General features: G+C 61.3%; 2 protein-coding genes across 3 annotated transcripts; one reads left to right on the forward strand and one right to left on the reverse strand.

Annotated features, from left to right (window-relative positions):
* The first annotated feature begins 668 nt into the window (after positions 1-668).
* On the forward strand, positions 669-21,168 carry ARAP3 (ArfGAP with RhoGAP domain, ankyrin repeat and PH domain 3). Of its 2 annotated transcripts, none has more exons than XM_027705113.1 (34): positions 669-772; positions 2,375-3,487; positions 4,043-4,104; positions 4,428-4,501; positions 4,934-5,004; positions 9,192-9,461; positions 9,897-9,966; positions 10,404-10,524; positions 10,699-10,886; positions 11,718-11,824; positions 11,931-12,130; positions 12,261-12,346; positions 12,518-12,700; positions 12,919-13,081; positions 13,387-13,518; positions 13,591-13,744; positions 13,892-13,994; positions 14,214-14,412; positions 14,499-14,562; positions 14,846-15,009; positions 15,120-15,332; positions 15,498-15,603; positions 16,131-16,278; positions 16,418-16,486; positions 16,778-16,852; positions 16,974-17,088; positions 17,250-17,378; positions 17,560-17,693; positions 17,839-17,921; positions 18,131-18,166; positions 18,604-18,667; positions 18,821-18,958; positions 19,304-19,342; positions 20,000-21,168. In XM_027705113.1, the coding sequence occupies exons 2-34, from the start codon at positions 2,415-2,417 to the stop codon at positions 20,564-20,566; spliced, it is 5,400 nt and encodes a 1,799-aa protein (XP_027560914.1). In that variant the 5' UTR covers positions 669-772; positions 2,375-2,414; the 3' UTR covers positions 20,567-21,168. The 2 variants fall into 2 exon arrangements, with proteins under 2 accessions (XP_027560914.1, XP_027560915.1); XM_027705114.1 differs by having other exon boundaries at positions 4,934-4,998; positions 9,186-9,461.
* A 47-nt stretch (positions 21,169-21,215) lies between these two features.
* On the reverse strand, positions 21,216-24,346 carry LOC113978303 (proteinase-activated receptor 3-like). The gene is made up of 3 exons (XM_027705116.1): positions 24,225-24,346; positions 23,435-23,562; positions 21,216-22,462 (listed from the first exon to the last, which is right to left on the reverse strand). Exons 2-3 carry the CDS (start codon positions 23,529-23,531, stop codon positions 21,366-21,368), a joined length of 1,194 nt encoding a protein of 397 aa, XP_027560917.1. The 5' UTR covers positions 23,532-23,562; positions 24,225-24,346; the 3' UTR covers positions 21,216-21,365.
* Between the last annotated feature and the right edge of the window lie 1,553 nt (positions 24,347-25,899).

Below are 25,899 nucleotides of genomic sequence, written 5' to 3' on the forward strand. Positions count from 1 at the left end.
CCCCTGCTGTTATCCTGGCTGGGGCTCACTCCACATCCCCCTTGCCATGAGGCACCAGGAGTACGATGGGGTGCTGCATCCCAGCCTCCCTGCAGCTCAAGGGAGGTTTTGGTGTTCCCAGCCAGCCCCAGTGCCAGTCCTCCCAAGTGCCCTCATGAGCGTGAACAGTTTTCCCTCTTTCCTCCCACTTTGCAGCACCTTCCCAGCAGCTGCACCCTTCCCAGTCCTGTGCCATGGCAGGGACAGTGAATATCTCCTCTTGCCTCCAGCCAGGGGCAGAAACAGCAGATGGAACTGAATACATCCAAGAACTTCAGAGATATCCCTCTGCAGCACATCCTTGGAGTGTGGGTCTCAGGGAATCCTGGTCTCCCATGGCAATGAATGTCCAAGGGCTCGCAGTGGGAAGCAGGACCCTCGTTGGGAAGGCAAGGGAAGAATGAGAGGTGAACGAGGAGGGTGGGTGACAGCTCCCAAAAGGAGGGCAGAGCCTGGCTGAGGGACAGGACACAAGGCAGCACCATGCCTGGGAAGGGACAGGACAGGAGGGTGGGACAGGGATGGGGACCAGAGGGTTGGCCTGGAGGAGGGACCGGCAGTGGGAGGCGCAGGCTGGGTGCTGTGAAGCCTGTCTGCACCCGCAGCAGTTCCTGCAGGGAACTGCCTTGGCATCACTCTGGAGCCCAGAGCAGGGCAGCCCTGGAGCCCTCAGCAGCACTGCCACCATGCTGCTCCACCAGAGCCGGCCCTGGGGGGCTGCAGACCACAAGAGGTGAGGGAGAACCCCGAGGGTGGCAGGGGATGGATGGGACAAACTTGGGGACGGTGGGGAAGGGACTGGGGGCAGTCCATCCCCACTGCACTGGCTGATCCACGTGGGTTTGTAGGGATGGGATGGTGTCCACCTGCCTGTGAGGTGCCACTGCCCATGGGCATGGCTGGACTGCCCCAAAGTGCCACCCCACAACTCGGTGCCCGGCACAGCCCAGGTACCCCCTGCCTGGGCACAGGGGGGTCTCGTGAGCCAGCTGAAGCCCCAGGCAGGACAGGCAGAGAGCAAAGCTGGCCACAGATCCCTCAGGGCGATATAGGCATGAGAAAGGGGGAAATTGCCCCATTTCATCGCCGGGCTGCTGGGCAGAAGTGGGTACAGCCCTTTAACCCTGTGGCACAAACACTCAGCCCACATCGGTGCTGGGCTCTCCCCACCCTTTATGTAGGTCCTGCATCAACAGGCAGCCTTCCAGCTGCCATGTGCCCGTGCTCTGCTCTCCAAGTCCTGCTCCCCCAGCTCCTGCCGTGGCTGTCCCTCCTTCCTCGCTGACAGCATCCCCCCCACGTGCTCGCAGCGACAGCGCTGCCTCTGCCAGGCACTTCCCCGTGGCACCCGCGGCACCCGGGCAGGCAGCGCTGGCGAGCCGGGAGCTGCCGGGGCGCGGGGGCTCAGCCCGGCTGTCCCTCGGCGGGTTTGGGACGCAGCTCCTGCGGGAGGGGGCAGGGGATGCGTGGGAGCGTGCAGGCAGCAGGAAGGAAGCCTGCGCCGAACAATAGAGGGAAATGGAGGAACTGGAAAAAGACCCAGTGGCAGCACAGTCAGCACAGATGGTTTAGTGCGGAGCCGCATGATTCATGGGAAAAAGGCCCTCAGCTCCCCGCGGGCAGCCCGCGGCGCTGTCCCGGGGCCGTGCTGCCAAATCGTTTGGGGATGGGGGTCCCTGGTGGGAGACGAGCCTGGCGGAACATGTCCCTCCGTGATGTGCTGGCGGTGGGGGGTCCGTCCCGGCCGGGGGTGGGTGGGAGGCTGTCCCCCCTCTGCCTGCCCGTGAGTCATGCTGACCTCTCCCATGCCCTCGCCAGCAGTGAGAGAGAGAGATTATGGTCTGGCCCTTCCGGCTGCAGAGCCCTCCCCGAGCCGGCCGGCACAGGAGCTCATCCCCTGGGAGGGGCCGTGCAGCTCCCCCCGTTATCTGCCCGGGACACCCCCGCGGCTGCGCCGGCTCTTGTCCTCCCGCCCAGCCCCGCGCTCGGCACAGCCCGGGATGTCCCAGCGCTCGGCATCTGCTCGACCACCCGCTCCCCCGTGAGCCCCCGGACGCTCGGTTCCTGCCTGGGCTCAGGTCACGGCCTCGCCGACAACGCGGGGCCAGATCCGGCAGCTCCGGGGAGGGGTGGAGAGGCTTGGGCTGAGGAACAACAGGATGCCGGCTCCTTGAGCTGGGAGGTGAGCGACTCCAGGGAGAGCAGCGAGGTGGGGAGACCTATGGAAGAAGCATCCTGCCCTCCCACTCACAGGATCTGTGCCCTTCACGGCAGCTGAACCCACCCCCTTCCCTGGCTGCTGCCCCCTCAGCCCCTTTCTCTCCTCCTTGCACAGATGATGGGCTGAGCATCCCTTGCAGAGGCACCCCAGGGCCATGAGCTCCCCGTGCGGCCCTGACTCGGATATCGCAGACTGGCTGGCCACCATCCACTTGGAGAGGTACCGGGATGTCTTCAAGCAGCACGGCTACCACGTGGCCAGAGATGCCGCCTCGCTGGATGGGCACGACCTGCAGCAGATCGGCATCACCGCCACCGGGCACCGCAAGAGGATCCTCAGCCTGGCGCAGCAGACGCGGATGCTGAGTCAATCCCACACAGGACGCACAGCAGGAGACACCCCTTTCCGAGCCACGGAGGCCCTGGATGCCCCCCAGGCGGGCAAGGATGCCATGAAAGCAGAGCCAGGAGGGACTATTGACGCCTTTAGGACACAGCAGCGTGTTGCTGCGCCCAGCCAGGTATCGCCTGTAGAGCAGGACCCTGCTCCTCCCGTCGCGAGGCCGGTCCCCAAGCCGAGGACAGTTTTCCCTCGCTCAAAGCCCGAGCAGGGATTAGTGCCCGTGCCACCAGCACGCTCCACAGTGCCAGCACGCGGCCCGGGCAGCGGCAGGGCACCTGCAGCCTTTGTGGTACTAGAGGGGTTTGTGCCGGGGGAGAGCTCCACGGATTTGGAGTGCTCGGAGCACAGGCCAGCCCCGCCGGCTGATCCAGGGGCAGCCGCGGCCATGGGTGTGATAACATCCCGACTGCGAGCTCGGGAGAGCCCTCGGGAGGAGACACGGCCATCCCCAGCTCCGAATCATGGACAAACCCCGGAGCCGTCGGAGAAATCCCCCCCGTCCGTGCCGTCTGTCCCACCACGGCACAGCCACAGGGTCCTGGCAGCTGAGCCCGGCCCTGGGAACGTGCCGGAGGGTCACCCCCGCTCCCACCCTCCCCTGCTCGCCGCAGCCGCCCCAGCCAGGAGAGATCCCTCGCCGTGCCCCAGGGCAGGAGCAGGGCAGGGCCGGCTGGAGATGGTGTCTAATGTCATCTACGAAGGACTGGAGCGCCCGGCAGCACCCGCTGAGGACTCGGGAGGGGAGGATGGTCCCCAGGGAGAGGTTCTCCCTCAGCCCCCGGCTCTGTCCCCGCAGGAGCTGACCCAGCCGGATGACAAGCCTGAGTAAGCAGATGCTTCCCCTCGCCCCTGGGAGTGGAGGGGGGATGCAGAGCAGCCAGAGGCAACAATCCAAAATGCCCTCCACCCTCGGAACCCCATCCCACCCCAGAGCCTGTGCCTGCCTGCCTCCAGGTGCCAGACAAAGCCCTTTCCCCACTCTCCTCGTGTCTTCCCCACGCTCTGGATGCAGCAGCTGGGATCCCTCTGATATGACAGGGTGGCCCTGGGCCCCTGGATGGCTCCTTCTGGTTGTGGGGAGAAGTTGCTGCCCCTTCCTTGCCCCCCCAGGAGCAGGGCTGGAGGTCCCCAGCGTGGTGAGGGGGTGACTGAGCGAGGGTTCTGGGGCTGGTTCCTGCTGGGAAATGTCCAGGAGACAGAGCCTGGCAGGTCCCAGGGAGGGGAAGGAGAACGGAGCAAGGAGGGCACTGGGAGCAGGGAGGGGATGCTGCACCTTCCAGGGGGCAAAGCTGGGCTCAGCCTGGGTCAGGAGCAGCCTCCAGCCAGATGGGACCCCGCAGGCTCCCAGCCCAACCCAGTAACCCCTCTCCTGTTTTCCAGCAGTCTCGGCTGGCCCAGCGGGGCCCTGCCCCCCATCCCACAGAGACCCACCGGCAAGCCAGGTGAGAGCCCCGGGGCACTGGTGAGCACTGGGGACTTCCTGGTGTCCCCAGGGAAGGGGGGAGAGGGGGACACCCGCACACCTTGCCTTTCCCCTGGGTCCTGCCCAGTGCTCCTGCCTCGCTCAGGGACTGGGGTGCCCCATTCCAAGGCAGCGCCCAACCCCACAAGTATTTGGGCTGGCATCTCTGTCACATCGTGTGCCCTGGATGTCGAGGTGCACTGTGGGCTCAGGGGGGTCCCCCTCCAATGTTGGGGGTCCTGGCTGGTCTCTCCCTCACCGCAGGCACCACTGACTGCCTTTCTCTCCCACGTCTCCCCACAGAGGTGAACGAGCAGCCCATCAGCCCCTACAGCGAGACCATCTTCGGGCATGTAGCCCCATCCCGGGACCTGAAGGTGAGGGCAGACTGTGGGGATGGTGGCTGTCCCCTGCTGTCACTCTGCATCCTATCAGCTACTGCAAAGCTGGGAGCTGCAACTGGTGAGGCCATGGTGCCCGGCAGTGCCTGGTGAAGGCTCTTCCCCAGAGGGTGGTTGGCACTGACCAGGCTCCCCAGGGCAGTGGGCACGGCCCCAAGGCTGCCAGAGCTCAGGGAGTGTTTGGACAACGCTCTCAGGGACAGGGTGGGATTGTTGGGGTGTCCTGTGCATGGCCAGGAGTTGGACTGATGATCCTTGTGAGTCCTTTCCAGCTCAGGATATTCTGTGATTCTGTGCTGAGTTGGGGGTCACAGACTGAGCCCCCTGCACTGTGGGCTGGGCAGGATGAGGAGATCTGGGATGGGAGAGGGCACAGGGAGAGGAGATGTGACTGTTCTCTCCCCACAGGGTGTTGGCATCTCCGCTGGTCAGAGCTACGAGGCAGTGTCCGAGCTGGACCTGGAGCGAGAAGTCTGCAGGTGGGATCACCTCCCCTGGGCTACAGGGGCTGGGCTGGGCTCAGGGTCAGGGGTTTGCATGCCAGGGGGCAGGGGACACCTCTGGGGACAGCCTGAGAGGGAATGGGGGGTTTTCCCCCACCGTAGAGCTGATCAGAAGTGTCTGGGATCAGGCCAGCAGCCTCCAGGAGAGCCGGTGGGTTTGGAAATGAGAAGGAGCTGTGCTGGTGGGTGGCCCCTGGGGGGACAGGGCTTGGCAACAAACACTGTGGGTGCACAGTTGAGGCAGCATCAGTGGCAATGGACACCTGCACACCCAGAGAAGCCTGGATTTGGCCTCTGGGAGTGGGAAAACACCACAGAGGACAGGGATTACTCATAAATGAGGTAGTTCCAAGCTCCAGATGGAGGGATGTGCAATATCCGAAGGGTCCAGCATCATCAGATCAGCATTTGCTGCTCAGTCACACTGTGTTAGACACTGAAATTGTGAGGGGCACCTTTAAAATGCTTTTGAAATGTACTTTCCATAACTCCTGATAGCATCTCAGAAAGAGGAAGGAAAGCTGCTCTTCCCATTTCGGATGGGGAGGGTTCCTTTTCCTGTGTTGCTCAGAGAGGAGGAGGTGAGCTGCAGCTCTGTGTCCTTCAGCTCTGGCCGTGGCCTTGCTGGCCAGTGCATGCCCATGGCCCTTTCTGGCCTAGTGTTGGTCCAGCCCATCTCCTGCTCTGGGTGTTTGTCACTGATCCAGTGGCACGGAGCTGACACAGCCACGGGTGGGGAACTGCAAATACCTGGGAACAGGAGTTTTGCAAACAGAAATCTTGAAATCTCCCGTGGAGCCTCGGAACCAGCAGTTCAGAGCAGAGCTGGGCACTGCCCTGTGGGTCACAGTCTCCATCCAGTGGCTTCCAAGGAGTTGGGATCCAGAATATCCCGAGATCATTGGTCAGGCACTTGCAGCTGTGGACCCACCAGGGACTTTGCAGCCTGGTCTTGCTAAGGAAAGGCAGGATGTGACTGTCAGCAGTGTCAGGGGCAGTGGCTCACAGTTTTTTTTTTCCTCCCAGACTGAGCACAAGGGTGGTTGGGGTGTGATGAGTGGAAGTAGAGACAGAAAAGCCTTTGAAGACCTTTTGCATTGTGCTCCATTCCACATCCAGCTGCTCCAACGCTTTCCTCCCTCAACCAGCCCCACTGATCCCTTGGAGCAGAGCTATGGGCTCCTGCTCAGCTGCTGAGGGGCTGCTGGCCAGCCCTGGTCCTTCTGTGGGACCTCCTGATCCTCCCCTTCAGCACTCGTGTTTCCCCAGTTCAGCCAGTCCTCATCCTGCTGACGGGCAGCTGGTCACTGGGAAAAACAGGAGGGTCTCCTGCAGCCCACAGATCTGCTTGTTATGGGAAATATTTCCCACTCCCAAACTTCAGAGAGTCCCTTTTTCCCCTTTCTTCCCCTTTCTTCTACCTGTGGTAGCTCTTCTCACCCTGTTGTGGGGGAGCTTTGTCTGGAGCCCTCTTGCTCTCTGGGCAGTGCCAGTGTTAGGGGTGGGCACAGCCACCTCACCAGCAACAAAATATCCTCAGCAAAGAGGAAAAGGAATGCAAAATTCCCTGAGAAACTGAGAGCCGAGTGTCTGAGGGTCCAGCAGAGCCTGGAGTCTAGGGTGGGATTTACCTGCTCTGACACTGACCACCTTCATCCAAGCTGGTGATGCTCAGCCCCCTGAAATGCTGGTGCCAAAGGCATCCCCTGCCCTGCTCCAGACATCAGTCTCAGCAGGAGAGAGGTGGTGGCACAGCAGTGTCTGTGTCACCCTGTGGAGCTTGAGGGACTGGGTCAGACTCACCAGGCACTGTGGTGAGGGTGGTGGGCTCTGCTCTGGTTTGCTCTGAGACCCTGGACTGCTTCTCCCCACACCTCGAGGCATCTTCCCTTCAGGAAAAGAAACACCAGGAATGCTGTGTCCTTGACAGTTTATTCCTTACCTCCCTCCCTCCCTCCCTCCCTCCCTCCAGGTGCCCACTTGCAGGTTCATTGCAGTAACCAGAGCCAGGATCAGCTCCTTGATCCCCTCACCACCAGCAGGTCCCTTCCCTCCATCACCCAACCTCCGTCCTCCACCACATCTCCCACATGAGCACAGACAGGATGACATTGCCCAAACTCAGTGCACCTCAAGGATCACCCTCCAGGCTCAGCTGACCTGGAAATACCTTCTCCTGGCCCTGGGGACTCCTTTGTCCCCGGGGTTACTTGTCTTCACTACCTGACTCCAGCTGGAAGGGGACATGACCTGGCCTTTGCAGACTTGTTGTTTGGAGGCTTCATCCACCAACCCTGTCCTCGAGACCAGAGCGGGGTCTTGGTGTGTTCCTGGAATGCTGAGAGACCCCACTCCAGCCAGACCATGGGCTTTGCTTGTCCCTGGCAGATGCCCCGTGTCCTGCAGCTCTTTATAGCTTCATTGGCTGTAAGTCATGGCTCAGGAAGGGGCTGTTATGGATTTTATCTGCTTTTTCTCTTGCTCTGACCCATTCCCTGTGTCTGTCTCCCCCTCAGCCCTGGCACTCAAGGCTGATGTCTGCCTCTGACTCACTGAGTCCTCCAGCTGCTCTATTGCCTGGCCAGTCCCTCCTGAAGAAGCTGCAGACCAGGCTGGGACTGCAGCCAGATGACTCACCCTGCCAAGGCTCTGTTACGCTAATTAAACAGTAATTTTCCTTGTGCTTTGAGCCTCCCAGCCACCCGTGGCCATTTCTTGTCCTTCCTTTGTCTCCATACACTGGAGCCAAACAGGCTGTTTTCCCTCTCTTATCACCTCCTCATCCCATACATCACCTCACTTCTCCAAGAACCCACCTGCAGCCCGGGTGGGTCCAGCCCAGCATCCTCCCAGACAAGACTTGCTCCTGTCCCATGTGGATCAGGGACATCTGGTGTCTCATGGCCTCACAAGGTGCCTGTCCAGGGCCAAAGCACAGATCCATGCACAGCCTTGGCTCCGAGGATGAGTCAGTGCCCAAAACCAGGTGTTGGGAGAATTTGGGTTCCTTCTGCTCCAAAAGCATTTCTAGTCATGCATTTACACTGGAGGCAGTTTCTCATATTCAAGGGGCTTCTCCTTCACAGATTTCTCCTTCTGCAAGGAGGAATCCCATGGGTCAGCTGCTCCTTTCCCACGTGCTCCTGAGCCTTGCTCCTGCTGGCTTTATCTGATGTCCCCCAGCTCCTGTGTGCTCTCCTCGTGAACCTGCCCCCATCACTCACCCCATCCCCCTGGAGATGCCCAGCCTGGCATCTCAGGTGCTCCTCAGGCAGAAGCTGGGACAAGGCTTGGAGCCTCCTTTTTGTCTTTCTTGGAGCCTTTCTTTCGTCCTGGCACTGGATTCCACAACGGAATCCTGGGTGCTGTCCTGTGGGTGCTGGCATGTTCTGCCTTCCATGGCTCTCTTCCTGCCCATCACCATTTCACCTGGGCAGCTTCCCTGTGAGCTCCTGGGACTGTCAGACATTTTCCAGCACATTTCCTTCTCAGGGAAAGAAAAATGGCTGGCTGAGAGGGCTGATGGGAAGGGGCAGCCTTAGCCCTGGTTTATTTTTATAATTTCCTTTTATTGTTGTGGTTGGAGAGGCTCAGCAGGCCTGGCAGGGGGGTTTAGCATGGCTTCCCCAGAAGATAGAGATCTTGGATTCCCAAGGTGCAGGAGCTCCAGTGGCCCATCTATCCATCTCAATCCTTTTACAAGGCATTTTGGCTGGACACAAGAGCAGGCACAAAGAGTCGTGGGAGAAAGATCTTCACGGTGCCAGGAAGTTTGGAGGGGCAGAGGGAGAGGGGCTGAGAGCCCTGGTGAGGAGGGAGCTGGGATGGGTGTAGAGCAGGGAACAGGACATGGGAACAGCTCCCTGGCTTTGGTTTGCTGCCTGTGAAGAGGGGAAGGAGGTAATGCCAGGGATTTGGAGGTGTGTGGTGGCCCCAGCCTTGCCATGATGTAGGACTGGCTGAGCCTCGGGCTGCTGATGGCCTCATGAGCACTGAGCCCTTGTCCCACCCTGCTCATGGAGACTCAAACACCCACATCCCTGGGTGCCCTGAGCACTCAGGACGGGGCCAGGGGCAGTATGAGGTGTCCCCAGATGGGATAGGATTAGCCAGGAGCCTGCATGGTGAGCAGCCTGGCTCCCTCACAGCCCCATCTGCCACAGGACAAGCAGCGAGTGCAGCAGCGAGGGACGGAGCGAGGACGAGGAGACCCGGAGCCGGCTCATCGACCGCATCGTCCTGAACGACACCGAGGGCTATTCCACCGTGGAGGCACCGCGGGCCGAGGGGGCCCCGTTCAGCCTCCCAGCCCACCTCTACCCGGACGAGGTCCTGGACGACCTCACCATCTCCCCCTACGCCAGCTTCACGTCGCTCTCCGAGCCCCGGCCCACCATGCTCAGTGGCTGGCTGGACAAGCTCTCCCCACAGGGGTACGTGGGACAGCCATGGGATCACAGAATGGGTTGGGTTGGGAGGGATCTCAAAGCTGTCCTGCGGGTGCTGGGGTGTCCCAGCTGCCATGACTCTCTCAAAGCTCATCTTGTTCCCACCCCCTGCCGTGGGCACAGACACCTCTCACTAGACCAGGTTGCTCCAAGCTGTGTCCAACCTGCCCTGGAACACTTCCAGGGGTGGGATGGGGCAGCCCACACAGGTAAAGCCCCCTTGGGTGAGGTGGCCACAGTGGTCACTGTGCTACTGGGGCAGCCAGACCTCCCTGTGGGAGGAGAACCCTCTTGGTTACCCCAGCTGTGCTGCAAAGGTCTCTGTGCAGCCATCCCTGTGGGAAGGGGGGATCTGTGAGCAGATGTGGGGTCCTCGGGGGGATCATCCCCTTCCCAACAGTTTTTCTGCCGTCCCAACAGGAACTACGTCTTCCAGAGGCGCTACGTCCGCTTCGACGGGAAGAACCTGATGTACTTCAGCAGTGAGAAGGTACAAAGGGGCAGGATGGGGCAGGGTGGGGAGGCTGCACCGTGCCTTGGCACCACAGGGGCTGCTATACCCTCTTTGCCTCCCCTTGTCCTTCTGTGAGGAGCCATCAAAATGCTTTGCCATCACCAGGGTGGAGCAGCCATGGTGGGCTCCGAAAACAGCCTCGGCTGTAGGAAGCCCAGGATATCCAGGGTCCCTCTGCCAACAGGGAGCAGGAAAGGGGGGGTCCTGCTGGCTCACAAACCCTGGGGCAGACTGAAAATAGGGTGCCAGCCATGGATCCGTCCTTTCCTGAATCCTTGGCTCCCACCTGGCTGCTGGTGCCCCCCGGGCTGTGCTATGAGGCAGCACCCAGGGGATGTGGAGGATGTGCCAGGTTATGGGGGTGCCCTGTGGGGAGGGCAAAGGGGGTTAACCCTGCCTGGGGCTCGTTCCAGGAGCCCTACCCCAAGGGGGTGATCCCGCTGTCCGTGATCGAGATGGCTCGTTCCAACAAGGATAACAAGTTCCAGGTTGTCACCAGCCATCGGATCTTTGTCTTCCGTGCTGAGAACGAGGGTAAGTGAAAACCCAGGCCCCCAGTCCCCAAAGAACCATCCCTGCCTCCCTCCTCCATCCGGAGCATCCCAAGGGCAGCTCTCACCGCATCCCTGCCATGCCTGCCGGGTGCTCTGCTCCATGCCAGGGCTGTTGGGAAGGGCTCAGCCCTGCTCCCTCATGCCTGGTCCCCAGCCCAGAGGAATGAGTGGTGCTCCACGCTGCAGAAGAAGGTGATGGACCAGCGCCTGGTGGGGTCCCGACCCCGGCCCGCCAACACCGCTCACTGCCAGAAGTCAGGGACCCTGGAGCTGAAGGGCCAGAAGTCCAAGGTGTTCGCAGCCCTGAGCCTGCCCGAGATGTGGCTGTACAAGAGTGAGCAGGTTCGTGGCCAGAGCAGACCCCCAGCTGGCACAGAGGGCTGTGCCAATGGCAGATGGGATGGCAGGGATGGAGGGAGCTTAGCCAGGGTTGGTGCCAAAGAGGGAGCAGAGAGGAAAAGGATGGGCAGAGGAAAGGGAATGGCAGGGCAGGAAGAGGGAGATGCTGCACAGGGCAGCAGTATTGGATACCAGGAGTGGACCACCCTCCTCATCTCCTCGCTGTCACCAAATTATCGTCATCTCTGCCGGGTGCTTTGGTCTCAGTCACACCAAGGCATCCCAATCCATCACAGGGTGGGTGGGTCACTGAGCACGGAACCAGCAGCAAACACACCTGCTGCAAGGGGTGTCTGCCCCACGGGAACCAGCAGGGCACTGTCAACTCACGCCCTGCTGCTGCCCACAGAACCCCCACTTCCTTCCTGCTCAATTTTCTCACCTTTCTGGGTTTTTTTCCATCACCTCATTTCCAGGTTGCCCAATAATCAGCATCAGCTCTGAGGGTTTGGCTCAGGTTGATGCTTGTCTTACGAGTGTCCCTGACTCAAATCCGAAAAACAGAAGGACCTGGGTGGCCGGGTTTCCGGGGCTGTGGGCAGAACTTGCATTTCATTTGAAGGCATAATGTATTTGCAGGGTGCTTTATGTCAGCCCACATGAGGTGGCTGAGAGACGTGCAGGGTCTCGTCCAGGCAAAGCAGGGATGGGATGATGGGGATGCTGGAGGCAGCTCCGTAACTCCGGCCCCAACATCACAGGCGTGTCCAGAGTGGTGTGTCCACCACGGCTGTGGCACTGCAGGACCAACAGCAGTGTCACTCTGAATTGCAGTTCTTCAAAATGGGCATTGGGATGTTCTTCATTGAGATGCGTGGCTCCACCATCCGCGAAGCCAAGAACCGCAGCTTCGAGCTCATCACCCCCTCCAAAACGTTCAGGTATCCCCGGCACCCAGGTGGGATGAGGTGGGAGGAGCAGCCAGGTGCCGGACCTGGGTGCTGGTTGCTGCAGTGCCCTGAGTTTTGGCTGTGCTGGCGCCCACAGTTTCGTGGCGGAGTCGGAGCGGGAGAAGCGGGAGTGGATGGAGGCGCTGCAGGAGGCCATGGCTGAGATGCTCTACGACTACGAGGTGGCAGAGAAGATCTGGTCCAACAAAGCCAACAAATACTGTGCAGACTGCTGGGCTCAGAGTCCCGACTGGGCATCCATCAACCTCTGCGTGGTCATCTGCAAGCAGTGTGCAGGTGGGGACATCTCCTCAGGGGGCACGTGGTGGCCTGCTTGGGCAGGCAGGTGCTGGTTGGAGTATGGGCACAACTCGGGTCCCAGTCCCCTGGCAGGATCAAGGGGTGCTCACTCTCCTGCTCCCCGCAGGGCAGCACCGCAGCCTGGGCTCCAACATTTCCAAGGTGCAAAGCCTGAAGCTGGACACCAGCGTCTGGTCCAATGAAATCGTACAGGTAGAGGCACTCGGGGCAGGGCACCGGGGCTGGCACGGTGTGCTCAGGGGCCAGGCTGCTCCTCTAAGCAGGGCAGCAGCCCCATGGTCTCTGTTGGGGTGCAGGAACACTGGGAATCCAGCTCCTCCCTCTGGCCCTGGTGCTCACCGTGGCCACGGGGCTCTCCTGCAGCTCTTCATCGTGCTGGGAAACGACCGAGCCAACCGGTTCTGGGCCGCTCGGCTCCCGGCGAGCGAGGCCATCCACCCGGACAGCAGCGCCGAGCAGAGACGGGAATTCATCTCCCGCAAGTACCGGGAGGGCCGGTACCGCCTGCCCCATCCCCACTGCCCCACCCAGGAGGACGTGCTCCAGGTAGGGGCCACCTCGGGGTACTGGGGTGCTGGGAACCATCCCAGAGCTCCTGGTTTGAGATGCCAACACCTCCTGCCTGGCTGTGCGTGCTCACACCCTCGTGCCAGGCACATCCTGGGAGGTTGTGCCCCGGTTTGCCTGCCTTCAAACGTCCCTAGGAGCGGTCTGGGGTCTCCATGAGCCAGGACGTGGTCCCTAAAGGCACTATCTCATCCCAGGCGCTGTGCACTGCGGTGGCAGGACCGACCCTCCTCAAGACCATCCTGCAGTTCTTCTCGTCCTCGGAGGCTGGTCTGGCATCTGACCCTGCTGCCAGCGAGGTGGCCCCAGGGGCTGACCTTTGGTGGGGATTGGAGAGCAAAAGGCCCAGGAACCTTTCAGGTAATGAGGACCCTCGAGCCCCATCTGTGATGGGGACGCTTCCTCCTTGCCATTGCCCCTGTCCCCCTCGGCACACCCCAAGGCTGGGGACATCATCAGGTGCTGAGGCTCCCTGGGGACTCCACGTGGGACTCTCTTTTAGGATGGGGCAAGGCAGCGGTTCCTCTGGAGCCCCTTTTCAGGGAACCTCATACCTGGCACACCCCCTTGCCCACACCTCCATGAGTGGGGTCTCCCAACCCCTCTGTTACTCACAATTTGGTGGGTGCCTGCTCCCACCCCACTCTCAGTGCCGTGCCCCACAGGGAGCCCTCGTGCACGGGAACCGGGTCCGGAGGGCGTCTACAACGAGATCACACAGCCAGTGACACACAGCGGGTACCTGCACCGGGCCACGGCCCCCCCAAAGCTCCCAGGTGCCAAGAAGAGCAAAGAGGGTGAGTGTGGGGAGTGCAGGAGGGCATCCAGGGGGTGCCCATCCCAGTGCCACTGACCCCATGTTCCCACAGACTTCCAGCGCACGTGGTGCTCCCTGGAGAGGTCGCTGCTCTTCTTCGAGACAGAGAAATGCACCGAGCCCCTGAGCCACATTGAGAGTGGGGACCTCCTCTCCCTGGGTGTCAGCAGAGCCCAGGCACCCACCAGCCCCTGCCCCACTGAAAGGTACCCCCAGCCGTGCCCCCACCGCGTGCCCAGAGAGCCTGGGGGCACACAGAGGGCTTTGCTCCTGCTGGGTGCGATGGTCTGCCCTGGCTCTGGGTGCAGGGTCGGGGTAGGGGCTGCCCTGATGGGCTGGTTCATCCTCTGCAGGTTTCGCTTCACTCTCGAGCTGTTCCTCGCTGGGGAAAAAGTGCAGCAGCTGGGAACTGATGGGCCTGAGACACTGCAGGCCTGGGCCAGTGCCATCGGCAAGGTGAGCCAGCCCCAGCCCCGGCGCCCTGCTGTGTCCCCAGGATCTGTCCTCACTTCCCCGTTGTGATTCCTCCCCAGCTCTTGATCCGCTGTGGGAAGCACCCTCCTCCCTTTCCAGGGGGTCTCATCCTCCCTGGTGACCTGCCCCATCCTCATGGGAGTCATCACTCGGGGGTTGAGCCCTGAATTCACCCAGCTCGTCTCTCGCTCCGTCCCACAGTGGTTCACACCCGTGAGCTGTCACTGCCTGCTGGGCTACGAGTTCCAGCGCGTGGGCCAGCTGCGCTACAAGTGCATGCTCAACCCTGAGAGGTGGCAGCAGGCCTTCTTCATCCTCCAGAAAGCTCACCTCTTCATCTGCCCCGCCGAGGAGGACGGGGCTGAGGACAGCATCAACCTCCGGCGGCTGCAGGAGCTCAGTGAGTGCTGTCACAGCCCGGCACAGGCACCACGCGGTGGGTGGCCATGCACGGCTCTGACCCCTCCACCTCTCACCCCAACGCAGGTCTGGTTCCCCCCACGGAGACTCCAGACAAGAAGGAGATGCTGATCCTGGTGGAGATGGGGAGGTGAGTCCTGGCCATGGGAATGATGGGGAATGAGCCAAGCAAGCCCAGCAGGCTGCCCAGGGCAGAGCCACTTATGCATCCCAAACCCCATGGTGGGGATGCTACTGGGACAGCAGAGCTGTGACCAAAGGGTTTGCAGAGGTCACTCTAGCCCGAGTCTCTTGATGGGGTAACATATCCCTCAGCTCAGTCTGACTGTGCCTTGCTCCCTGTCCCAGGCAGGAGGGGATAACCTGCCCCTCCGGCAACGTTCATTCCCTCTTTTCTGCCTTGTTGTTCTCAGGACATTTTACCTGCAGGGCTTGTCACGGGTGGACTCGGCAGCGTGGTACACGGACATCCAGGCCTCGGCGGGGGGCCGGGGCAACGCGCTGCGGGACCAGCAGCTGAGCCGGGGGGACATCCCCATCATCGTGGACAGCTGCATCGCCTTCATCACCCAGTACGGTGAGCACAGCACGGCTGGAACAGCCCCCAACGCACCGTGGTGGCCACCAGCCCCACTGGGGATTATCTGAGCAGGACCGAGCCCCTGTGACCCCGCGTCCCTGTCCCAGGGCTGCGGCACGAGGGGATTTACCGCAAGAACGGAGCCAAGTCGCGGATCAAGGTACTGATGGAGGAGTTCCGGCGGGACGCCCGCAATGTCAAGCTGCGCATCAACGACAACTTCATCGAGGACGTCACTGATGTCCTGAAGAGGTTCTTCCGCGAGCTGGAAGATCCCATCTTCACCCTGGAGCTGCATCCGCAGTGGAAGGAGGCTGCAGGTACCTCCTTCACCTGACGCTGCTCCCACGCTGGGCTTCCTGCCAGGGTTCCCTGGGGCCAGTGTCACTCAGGGCAGGATCCTGGTGCCAACCCCGGTCATCTCTGGATCATCTCTGGATCTGCTGGTCTCAGCAATGATCCATGACATGAGTTCCTCCCTCCAGAAATCTCCTCGAAGCCCCAGCGCCTGGAGCGGTACAAGGAGCTCATCCATCGCCTGCCCCGCCTCAACCACAAGACCCTGGCTGCGCTCATCGGGCACCTCTACCGGTCAGTGGGCCACCTCCCCGCAGGGTCCCCTGGTCCAGCCAGGGTCCCCAAGAGCAGTCAGCATTGTGGGGTCTCCCTGCTTCCCAGGGAATGCTGCCTTCCAACCCTGAGAGACAGGAGGAGCCCCATGCTCGTACCCTGCCACGCCAGCCCTCTGGATGGTGCTGGGACATGCTACTCTGGGACACCTTGAATGTTCCCAAAGTCATCCTGCAGCAAGGGGGAGTGACAGGAGGTTTGGGACTAGGGGACACCCCCCTGTGGGATGTAGACTTCACTAAATGCCCCAAACAGAACACTAAATTCCCATCCCTGACTCAGCAGCTGAGGTGGGGCTCTTGTCTGGTTTGATGGCAGTGGGAAGTTCTCATAACAGGAACTGCCTGGCTTGAAGTTCCCATTGCTGGTGGGGTGGGTAGATTTGGGCTGTTTTTCAGGAGAATTTGTATGAGGCAGGGGAGGGTGGATGGGGCTGAAACCCCATCCAGAGTGGGACCAGCCCCTCACCTCTGTGCTCCTTGTCCCAGGGTGCAGAAATGTGCAGACCTCAACCAGATGAGCACCAAGAACCTGTCGCTGCTGTTCGCACCCAGCCTCTTCCAGACCGACGGCAAAGGGGAGCACGAGGTCAAGGTGATGGAGGATCTCATCGACAACTACGTCAGCATCTTCAATGTAAGCAGGGCCCTGCCAGCCCCCTCCAGCTCCCCTTGCATCCCCCCATACTGCTCTGCCTCTCCTGCATTCCTGCATCCCGACCTTGTGTCCTCCATATCCCGCTCCACAATGACCCTGCTCATCCTTCCTCTGGCAGATTGACGAGGACCAGGTATCCCAGATGGATCTGGAGAACAGCCTGATCACCACCTGGAAGGACACTCAGGTACTATGGATGTGCTTGCTGGCCCCCACCACACCAGGGACCCCCGGGCTGGTGGGACTGACTGGAGGGTGGGGACACTCCCAGCTGCCCACCCTGGGTCCCCACTGTCCCACACCAGATATTTGGGAAAGGACCTTCCCCACTTGTCTTCCCTTTGCCCATCACCTTGAGGTTCCTGCCCAGGGGAGAAGCAGCCCCAGCTTCTTAAGACACCATCAGGAGCCCCTGGGATGATGGGATGTGCTCAGCACCCATGCCAGCATGGCACCAACACCACCTGCTCTTCCCCAGCTCTCACAGGCCGGTGACCTCATCATCGAGGTTTACCTGGAGCAGAAGCTGCCCGACTGCTGTGTCACCCTGAAGGTGAGTCCCAAAGGAGGGCTGTGCCGAGAGGAGCAAGGAGGGACTCAGGCTCTGGGTACAGCCTGTCCCTGGGATCCATCCTGCCACCGCCCACCGCAGCTCCCCGTGTGTCTGGCCCCAGGTGTCCCCCACGATGACGGCGGAGGAACTCACCAACCAGGTGCTGGAGATGCGCAACGTGGCGGCCAGCCTGGACATCTGGCTGACCTTCGAGGCACTGGAGAACGGGGAGCTGGGTGAGCCTGGTGGGATGGCATGGGGGGATACCCCTGGCATGGCCGGGCTGGTGGGAAGGAGGGGTGGGACATGGGGAGGAGGCTTCGTGCTGGTGGCAGGGGGAATGTGGACTGGCACAGGGAATGGGGACAGAGAGATGAGAGTGTCTCTGCATCCCCAGAGAGGCCCCTGCACCCCAAGGAGAAGGTGCTGGAGCAAGCTTTGCAGTGGTGCAAGCTCCCGGAGCCCAGCGCCGCGTACCTGCTGGTGAGGAAGGTCCCCATTGGCGAGGGCAGCTGTCTATTCACAGGTAAGGCAGTCACAAAGGGTCCCAGACCCTGGAGATGTCCCCAGAGAGGGACAGCTCTGCCTGAGCTTCCCCTTGCCCTGGCCACTGCACTGCAGCCGTCAGGGTCACATCCCTGAGACCCACAGTGGGATCCTCCTGCCCCTCCCAGCCCCCCTGACCCCCATCTCCTTGCACTGGGCAGGTGTCAAGCGTGAGAGCCCCAAGTGTGGGCTGCTGAAATGCCGTGAGGAGCCCCCCAAGCTGCTGGGGAACAAGTTCCAGGAGCGCTACTTCGTGATCCGGGACCGGAGGCTGCTGCTGCTCAAGGAGAAGAGGGTACCCAGGGCATGGACCTGCACCCCGAGGGCAGGGGAGAGGCAGGGAGAGGGAGCCTGGGGACAACGGTGGCATGGTGGTGGCTGTCCTCCTGGCAGGGAGGCTGGCACCAAGCTGGGCTGACCCATTGGATTTCCTTCCCCAGAGTTCCAAGCCAGAACGGGAGTGGCCCCTGGATGCAGCCAAGGTTTACATGGGCATTAAGAAGAAGCTGAAGCCACCAGCCCAGTAAGTGGGTCCTTCCCTGGCCATGGCACTGGGGCATGAATCCCTCAATCCCTGTGCCTGGCACATGAACTCACCTGCTGGGAGCATGCCAGGCTCCACCTGGACCCAAAGCTGTGACAAACCTGGGCCTGTGGGACCACTGCCCACAGCCCTTGGGCTGTGTCTGAGCTTGGCACTGCTGCCCCACAGCCGGTCTCTTCCTTTCCCAGGTGGGGTTTCACACTGACCCTGGACAAGCAGCAGCTGTGAGTATCTGCCCCTGCCATCCTGGGGCTGGAGAGATGTCAAGATCTATCCCCAGTGTTAGTGGGATTGGGACAGCCAGGGGAAGTGCTACAGGGCCCTGGGGTCTGGCAGAGCTTGGGGCACACCAGAGCCAGAGTGGTGGGGCCACAAACTCCCTGGCACAAGGTGGGAGCCAGGCTGCAGGGGTAATCCATCTCCCTACTACACACCCTTCCCACCCCCCCATCCCCACCAGCACCCCTGGGAGATGCTGGGTGCCCAATGAGCTCTCACCTTGCCCTGAAACAGCGATTTGGGCGTGCAATGAGTTTCAGAGGTGCAGCTCCATGGGGTGTAGCTGTGCCTGACAACCCCAGGCTCACAGACAAGGTGACAAGGGCACATGGGGTCCCACTGGCCTTGCTCTCTGGCAACTTCTTCGCTGTCTCCCCTGCAGGTGCCTGGTGTGCTCGGGGCAGGCTGAGCTGTGGGACTGGACCACCAGCATCCTCAAGGCTCAGGTGGGTGCAAGGCCGGCTGTGCCACACAGATGGGCAGGGCTGGCCAGGGCTGGGATGGGGCTGGGCAGGGCTGGGATGGGGCTGGCGGGGCTGGGACGGGGCTGGCAGGGCAGCCTGGCCTGACCCCCGTGCCCATCCTGTCCCTGTGCACAGCACGACGACCAGCACCCCGTGATCCTGCGCCGACGCTCCTCCTCCGACCTCGCCAAGCAGAAGTTTGGCACGATGCCGCTGGTGCCCCTGCACGGGGACAGCACCGACGCCACCATGCTCTCTGCCAACCAGACCCTGGTAAAGCCCCCGCAGCTCCCCCTGCCCACAGGTGCTCCTGCACCCACCCAGGTCCTTGCACCCATCCCAAGACCGTGTGCCCACCCCGGGGCCCGTGGGGTGGGTGGGTGTGTGCTGCCCGGCACCACTGGGTGCTGTGGGTGTGTGTCCCTGTGCTCAGCGGTGTGTGTGCTGTGTGCTGTGTGCTGTGTGCTGTGTGCTGTGCTCGTGTCCATGGCAGCTCTCTGTGCCTGCAGACCCCACATGGGGATTGCTGCACCCCACTGCCCCTCCTCTGCCTGCCGAGGCCCCCTGGCCCTGCCCCTGCCCTCTGTGCTTACCTGTGCCCGTCTCCTCTGTTTCCAGCGCCGCCTGCACACGCGAAGGACTTTGTCCATGTTCTTTGTAAGTACCTGCACACATGGAGCGTGTCCGTGGCTGGCTTTGCACTGCTCCTGCTGGCTACAGCAGCCAGGGCTCACCTACAGCATCCCACCTATGCCCAGGCCATGCTGCACGTGCTGTGTGGCAGAGGGGGTGCCCATTGCTCTGAATGTCCTGCACCTGGGGATGGGGGTCCCTGCATAGTCCCGCTGTGGGCAAGCAAGACCACAACAGTCCAGCCCAGTTCCCAGAGCCTCTCTCACTGGGCACACATTGCCCAGAGGGGATTAGTGTAAGAAATGCAAGGAAACAGACTTGGGTCCTCCTCCTCATCAGGTTATTGCTTGGACTTCACCTCACCTGGCTTTGTGCTCTACGTGGGCATCCACCTGCCCTCCCCACCCCTCTGCCAAGGGGTGCTGGGCTGGTGGCATGGCCCGTGCCTTGGCAAGGACCAAAATGCTCCCCCTCCATCAGTGATGGGGAGGAAAGGGGCAGCAGTGCCTGAGCCAAGAGACCTGGTAGAGGGTGGGTCCTCTGTGGGCATCAGCCCCATGGTGAGGGGCAAAGCTTCCCAGCCAGTGCCCGAGTGCAGGGAGGGCAAGGTGAGGGGGGACCGAGGGGTCTAGCTGAGCAGTGTGGACAGTGCCCCTCACCCTGGCCCCCTGCCCTCCCCAGCCCATGAAGATTCACCAGGACTCCCTGGAGGAGCAGCAGGAGAAGGAGGTGGACGCTGATCCTGTCTACGAGGAGGTGGGGAACTTCCCCGAGCTGGCCGTGCTGGACCTGGGGCAGGGGCTGCTGGCAGACCTGTCAGCCGTGCCCCCCGTGGACAGGTCCAAGAAACCAGCCCCGTTCCCTGAGCAACCCCCAGCCACCCCACTGCGCTCCTCGCTGCCTGCCAGCCCGGCCCAGAGGGTGACAGGTCCCTCTGTCACCAAAGCCGTGTCCCTCGAAAGGGGCTTGAACCTGGAGAGCGGCAAAGCTCCGACCCAGGGGCTCAGACCCACCAAAACAGCCTCTCTGGAGAGGAACGTGGAGCCTTCCCTGGCGCTGGGCAGGGACTGGGAGGAGGCAGCCACACCGGGGAGCAGTCCCGGTGCAGAGAGCTCCCTGGAGCTGCCCAGGAAGAGGAGCCTGCAGCCTCCCTTGCCCATCAATGACAAACTCATCCAGGAGCTCAGCAGCGTCATCCTCAGGAAGAGCGACGGCCAAACCCCGGGGCCGGGCCAGCCGGTGACGTGACCTGTGACCCGCTGTGCCAAAGGGGCAGCCACTGACCTGGGTGGCAGCGATGATGGGTCCCCCACGCTCCCACATCACGGAATCCACACTCTCCTCCTCCTTATACTGGAGCCGGGCAAGGATCAGGGACTGGTGGCCACCAAGGGACTAGTGGGGACCGGCATGCTGAGCCCTGGTACCCCCTCCTGGGAGGGCTGGGGATGCTGCCACACGTGCTCTCGCTCATGAGTGGCACATCTGTCATGGAGCCCAGCACCGAGGGAAGCGAGCAAAAGGGAAAATAAAAGTGGAAATGTGGTGCCTGCATGTTTTGGCAGCACTGCACCGTGTCAGGCAGGGGGGCACACGGTGCCTGCCAGCATGGGGGGACACAGCATGTCCCCTCTCCAGCACTGGGCCCATGGGGCAGGGTCAGAACACCCAAGTCACTCCCCCTTCCCTTCTTATATTTACTGTGGCATATTTTGATGGGGGGGGCAACAGGAGCAGGGCTGGCCGTGTGTGCCTGGCATGTAGTCCGGCAATGGAGGACAGCCTCTGCTCAGGGAGGGGGTTTATACCTGTTCCTGCCATCAGCAGGGAGAAATAAAGGTTTATTTGTACTCTGGAGGGTTTGGTCACTGCAGGAGGAGTGGTGAGGGATGCCAGGGTGTGGCAGGCGGGGAGATCGGGGTGCCAGGGCCAGGCACCCAGCTGGGGCACCCATGGAATGGGGCAGTGCCAGCACCGTCGGAGGAACTGCAAAACTGGGGCAAAGTCATAGTGAACCTCAGACCCAGGTGGGATTTTCTGCCCAAGTCTATTGCCAGTCTTTTGTGTTGGGCACCACACTGCAGGATCCCTCCTCCCTGGAGAGGGGGACACAGCCTGGCACCCCCTGGCTCTGCTCACTGGACCTCAGGGGCAAGGCTGTCTTCTCTGTGGACCTCCCCAACGAGGATTCCAGCCTCTGCAGGCAGCGGCCTCTGGCATCCCGGACCCAGCCCCGAAAATCCTGGGAGATGAAGAAGTAGATGAAGGGATCAAAGCAGTTGTTGAAGGCACTGAGCACCAGGGCCAGGGCATACCAGAAGTAGGTGATGTTGTGGCACCCCGTGGGCTCCAGCATGTAGTGGATGAAGAGCAGCACGTTGCTGGGGGTGAAGCAGAGGATGAAGACCAGGAGGACCAGGGCCAGGACACGCACCACCTGCCCATAGCACCTTCCCTTGGCCAGCAGCCGCGCCAGGATGCAGCTGTAGGAGATGGTCATGAGCACGAAGGGCAAACCAAAGCCCAGCCCCACCAGGGAGAGGAAATAGTAACGGAAGAACATGTGTGTTTCCTTTTCTAGGACATCGTGGCATGTTGTGATGTTCAGGCTCGAGATATCTTGTGTCTGGGAGTGCAAAAGCAGAGGGCTCATGCCAACCCCCACCACCAGCCAGATGCCCACACAGATGCCCACTTTGCCCCTGGTCCAGCTGGAGCCCTTCCACAGGAACGGGTGTGCCACGGAGATGTAGCGCTCCAAGCCGATGCAGGTGAGGAAGAGGACGGAGCTGTACATGTTCCCATAGAAGAAGGCCACCATGGTGCGGCACAAGTAGTCCCCAAAGAGCCAGTGGTTGCCCAAGAGGTGGTAGGAGATCTTGAAGGGCAGCAGGAGGACAAAGAGCAGGTCAGCACCAGCCAGGTTGAGCAGGAAGAGGGTGCTGGAACACCTCCTGAAGTTGGTGGCCAGGACCCAGCAGGCCAGAGCGTTGGCTGGCAGCCCCACGAGCAGGACCACGGAGTAGAGGGCGGGGAGGAGGAGGGTGCTGAGGGTGCTGTTGAGAAAAGCTTCCTCGGAGGCGCCGGGGCACAGGTTTTTCTCTCGAGGCGTGAGGCGGATGAAGGATCGCCCTTTGACAGGCACTGAGGAGGACACGAGGCATCACAGTCTGCCAAGAGCCCCCTCCCACTGCCCCTTCCCACTGGGGACCATGCAGGAGCTGTCACCCTTCCCTGCAGAGCCGCCAGCAAACACAGGAGCTGGTGTCTCCCTGTCCCACAGCAGGGGCAGCTCCAACACGGGAGCCCCCAACATCCTGCTGCCCTGGCCATGCCAAGCTGTGCCACATCCTGTGCCATCCACCACAGCAGCAGTGCCAGCCCAGCTGGGCACCCTGCCCACATCCCAGCTGGGCTCTGCTCCCACACGCTGCTGCAGGGACATGCAGCTCTGCTGACGTCCCTCATCCTATCAAGCCCAGCACAAAGGGATCAAAAAGGCAGATGGGAAACCCACACCAGCACAGGGTTGGGATATATCCATGCCAGGATGGGAGATGGGAGCTCCTGCCTCCTCTCCAGCTCAGCTCCTCTCCACATGTCCCTGCCTTCCTGTGGTTGGGGGTTTTTCGCTGCGTGTGAAGAACAAACGCAAAGAAGAGGAAGGTCCCGGGACAAGGGACAAAAATCTCCAGATCAGATCCCTTTTCTGGCTCAGAAAAAACCCAGCCAGGCTCTGCTTCCCTACACATCACCCCTGGCTCCAAAAATTCCATCCAGGGGGTCCCCAGAACACTCCACCCTGGGGGGCTTAGGTTATATCCAACAGGTTTCCCACAATCTCTGCCACCTCTCCACATCCAGGGAATGGGAAAATGCAGGTTACGAGAGCAGCAATCTGAATTTTTGCTGCCAAAAGGGGAAATGCTGCCTGGGTTTCAGGCCTTCACTCAGATTTTCAGTGTGGACACCAAGGGAAGGCAGCAGAGCGGTGCCCCAAGCTTTCTCTGTGACACCCAGATATCCCCTCTGAGTATGATGGCACGTGATATTGGGGTGTCCCAGCGAGGCCTCCCTGCCCTGCCCCATCACCCCCAGACCCAGCAAGGCACTTACTCGAGGAGGGTTGTGTGGCAGAGCCGAGCCAGGCGCAGCTGAGCAGGAGGGTGACACAGGCGGCAGCGCAGCCGGGCGATGGCACCCGCCGGGACATCTCTGCAGAGTGGCCGCTGCGCCAGCTGGGTCTGCACAAATGCCACGGGCAGGGCTGGTCCCATTGCACGTCACTGCGGTGGGACCAGCCCCAGCCCCCTCCCTCTGCTCCCCTTCCTCTTTCTCCACCGCGTCACCACCAGCGTCCTGCCCACGTCCCTGTGGTGTGCCCGGCTAGACAGGAGCACAAGGTGTCACCCAGTTGTCACCACCACTGAGCATCCAGGGGACATCATCGAGTCTGGGGGAATTTCCGGCCACCTGCACACAGCCACGCTGTGGGGAGGAGGATGCAGATGTGAGGCAGCCATAGGCAGACGGTGGAGAACAGCAGTGGGAAGATGGAGCTGTTTGTGCCCCACATGTGGGACAGGAAGGAGGCAGACAGTGACGTGTGTCCCTGCCCCACTGCAGCACCCCCAGGACACGGGGGCACCTGCCTGCTCAGCCCTACAAGGACCAGTCACCCCCAGGGATCCATCACTGTGGTCGGGATGACAAGTTGATGTCACCCTGTAGATGGGGCCACCCTATATTGTCCCACTTTGCTGTCCCCTCCCTGTCACCAAAGTGGGCGTTGAGTGGCCCTTATCCATTTTCCCAGCTCCCTCCTGCAGCAAAGGGGACAAGGAGGGGAATAACAGACCCGGTGACACTTCTCCAGCCCAGACCAGCCTTGTGCACTGTCACACACCAGGGGATCCAGGACGTGCAGCTGACTCCAAAAGTGTCATGGAAAGAGCAAGAAGGGGACAAATGGGACAGTGGAGTGAACCACAAGCTCTGCAGGAACCACAGAGAAAAACCAGAACAGAGAAGTGAGAGCTGAAAGGGATGGGAGAGGGAAAGGAGGGGGACAGGGGGACAGGGGGACAGACAGGACAAGGGCTGGCTGGAGACCCCTCATGATTCCAGGTGTACCCCACCAAATGCCACTGCTCAGCACCGTGCCCGTGTCCCCATGGCAGGGTCCTGCCACACCAGGGACTCTGCGTCTCCTGTGTGATGTGGCACTCCATGTGTCCCTGTGCCTGAGGGCTGAGGACCCACTGCCCCACATGTCCTACATCCCAGAACCAGTGCTCCAGCACCCCACGTGTCACCATGTCCTGGGACCAGTGCCCTGTGTGTCCTTGTGCACAAGGACTTGGTCCCCAGCATTCCCAGTGCCCTGTGCTCCAGAACCCACCATGTCCTTATATCCCTGTGTCCCCCGTCTGTCCATCTTCCTATGATCCCATGTCCCTATATCCCCATGTCCCCATGTCCCTATGTCCCCATGTCCCCATGTCCCTGTCTTCACGTGTCCTCATGTCCCTGTCTCCTATATCCCTGTGTCTCCATGTCCACATTTTCCCTCCCATGTCCCCATGCCTCCATATCTCCCTGTGTTCCCGTGTCACTCATGTCCCTGTCCTCCTGCCCTCCTGTGTCCCCGTGTCCCTGTCTCACATATCCCCATGTCCCCATGGTCCTGTCTTCCATGTGCTTATATCTCCATGTCCCTGTGTCCCTGTCCTCTCGACTTTCCGTGTCCCCATTTCCCTTTCCCCCCATGGCCCAATGTCCCCACGTCCCGTGTCCCAGCCCTCCTGCCTCTCCATATCCCCATGTCCCTGTGTCCCCATGTCCCCCTGTCCCGCATCCCTGCCCTCCTGCCTCCCTGGGTCCCGGTCTCCCTGCTTCCCTTATCCCTGTGTCCCATGTCCCTGTGTCCCCATGTTTTCTGTCTTCCCACATGCCCATGTCTCCACGTCCCTGTGTCCCTGTCCTCCTGACTCCCCATGTCCCCAAGTCCCCATGTCCCGTGTCCCTGTCCTTCTGTCTCCCTGTGTCCCCACGACCCTGTCTCCCTGTGCCCCCATATCCCCGTGTCTCCATGTCCCTGTCTCCCCGTGTCCCTATATCACTGTGTTCCCATATCCTGGTGCCCCCATGTCCCTGTCTCCCCAGATCCCTGTGTCCTCATATCCCCATGTTCCTATGCCCCATGTCCCCACATCCCCGTGCCTCCATATCCTTGTGTCCCCATGTCCCTGCCTCCTCATGTCCCCATATCCCGTGTCTGTGTCCCCTTGTCCTGTGTCTCCATATCCCTGCCTCCCCGTGTCCCCACATCCCCATGTCCCCGTATCCCGGTGTCCGTGTCTCCATGTCACCCTGTCCCGTGTCCCCCTGTCCTGTGTTCCCATATCCCCGTGTCCCCCTATCTTGTGTCCGTGCCCCTGTCCCCTTGTCCCATGTCCCCCTGTCCCGTGTCCGTGTCCCCCGTCCCATGTCTCCATATCCCCGTGTCACCCTGTCCCGTGTCCCCATATCTCTGTGTCCCCGTGTCCCCCTGTCCCGTTTCCCAGTGTCCCCATATCCCC

The sequence above is a fragment of the Neopelma chrysocephalum genome, unplaced genomic scaffold (assembly GCF_003984885.1).
Source record: "Neopelma chrysocephalum unplaced genomic scaffold, ASM398488v2 Primary Assembly neopelma1_319, whole genome shotgun sequence".
Classification (NCBI taxonomy): Eukaryota; Metazoa; Chordata; class Aves; order Passeriformes; family Pipridae; genus Neopelma; species Neopelma chrysocephalum.

Excerpts from the sequence above, each read along its gene's own strand:
- ARAP3 (XM_027705113.1), top strand. The coding sequence starts at position 2,415 with ATGAGCTCCCCGTGCGGCCCTGACTCGGATATCGCAGACTGGCTGGCC. Across the intron at positions 14,413-14,498 it reads CCGGCGGCTGCAGGAGCTCA|GTCTGGTTCCCCCCACGGAG; the intron begins GTGAGTGCTGTC and ends ACCCCAACGCAG. Across the intron at positions 16,279-16,417 it reads ACTACGTCAGCATCTTCAAT|ATTGACGAGGACCAGGTATC; the intron begins GTAAGCAGGGCC and ends TTCCTCTGGCAG.
- LOC113978303 (XM_027705116.1), bottom strand. The coding sequence starts at position 23,531 with ATGTCCCGGCGGGTGCCATCGCCCGGCTGCGCTGCCGCCTGTGTCACC. Across the intron at positions 22,463-23,434 it reads TGCCACACAACCCTCCTCGA|TGCCTGTCAAAGGGCGATCC; the intron begins GTAAGTGCCTTG and ends TGTCCTCCTCAG.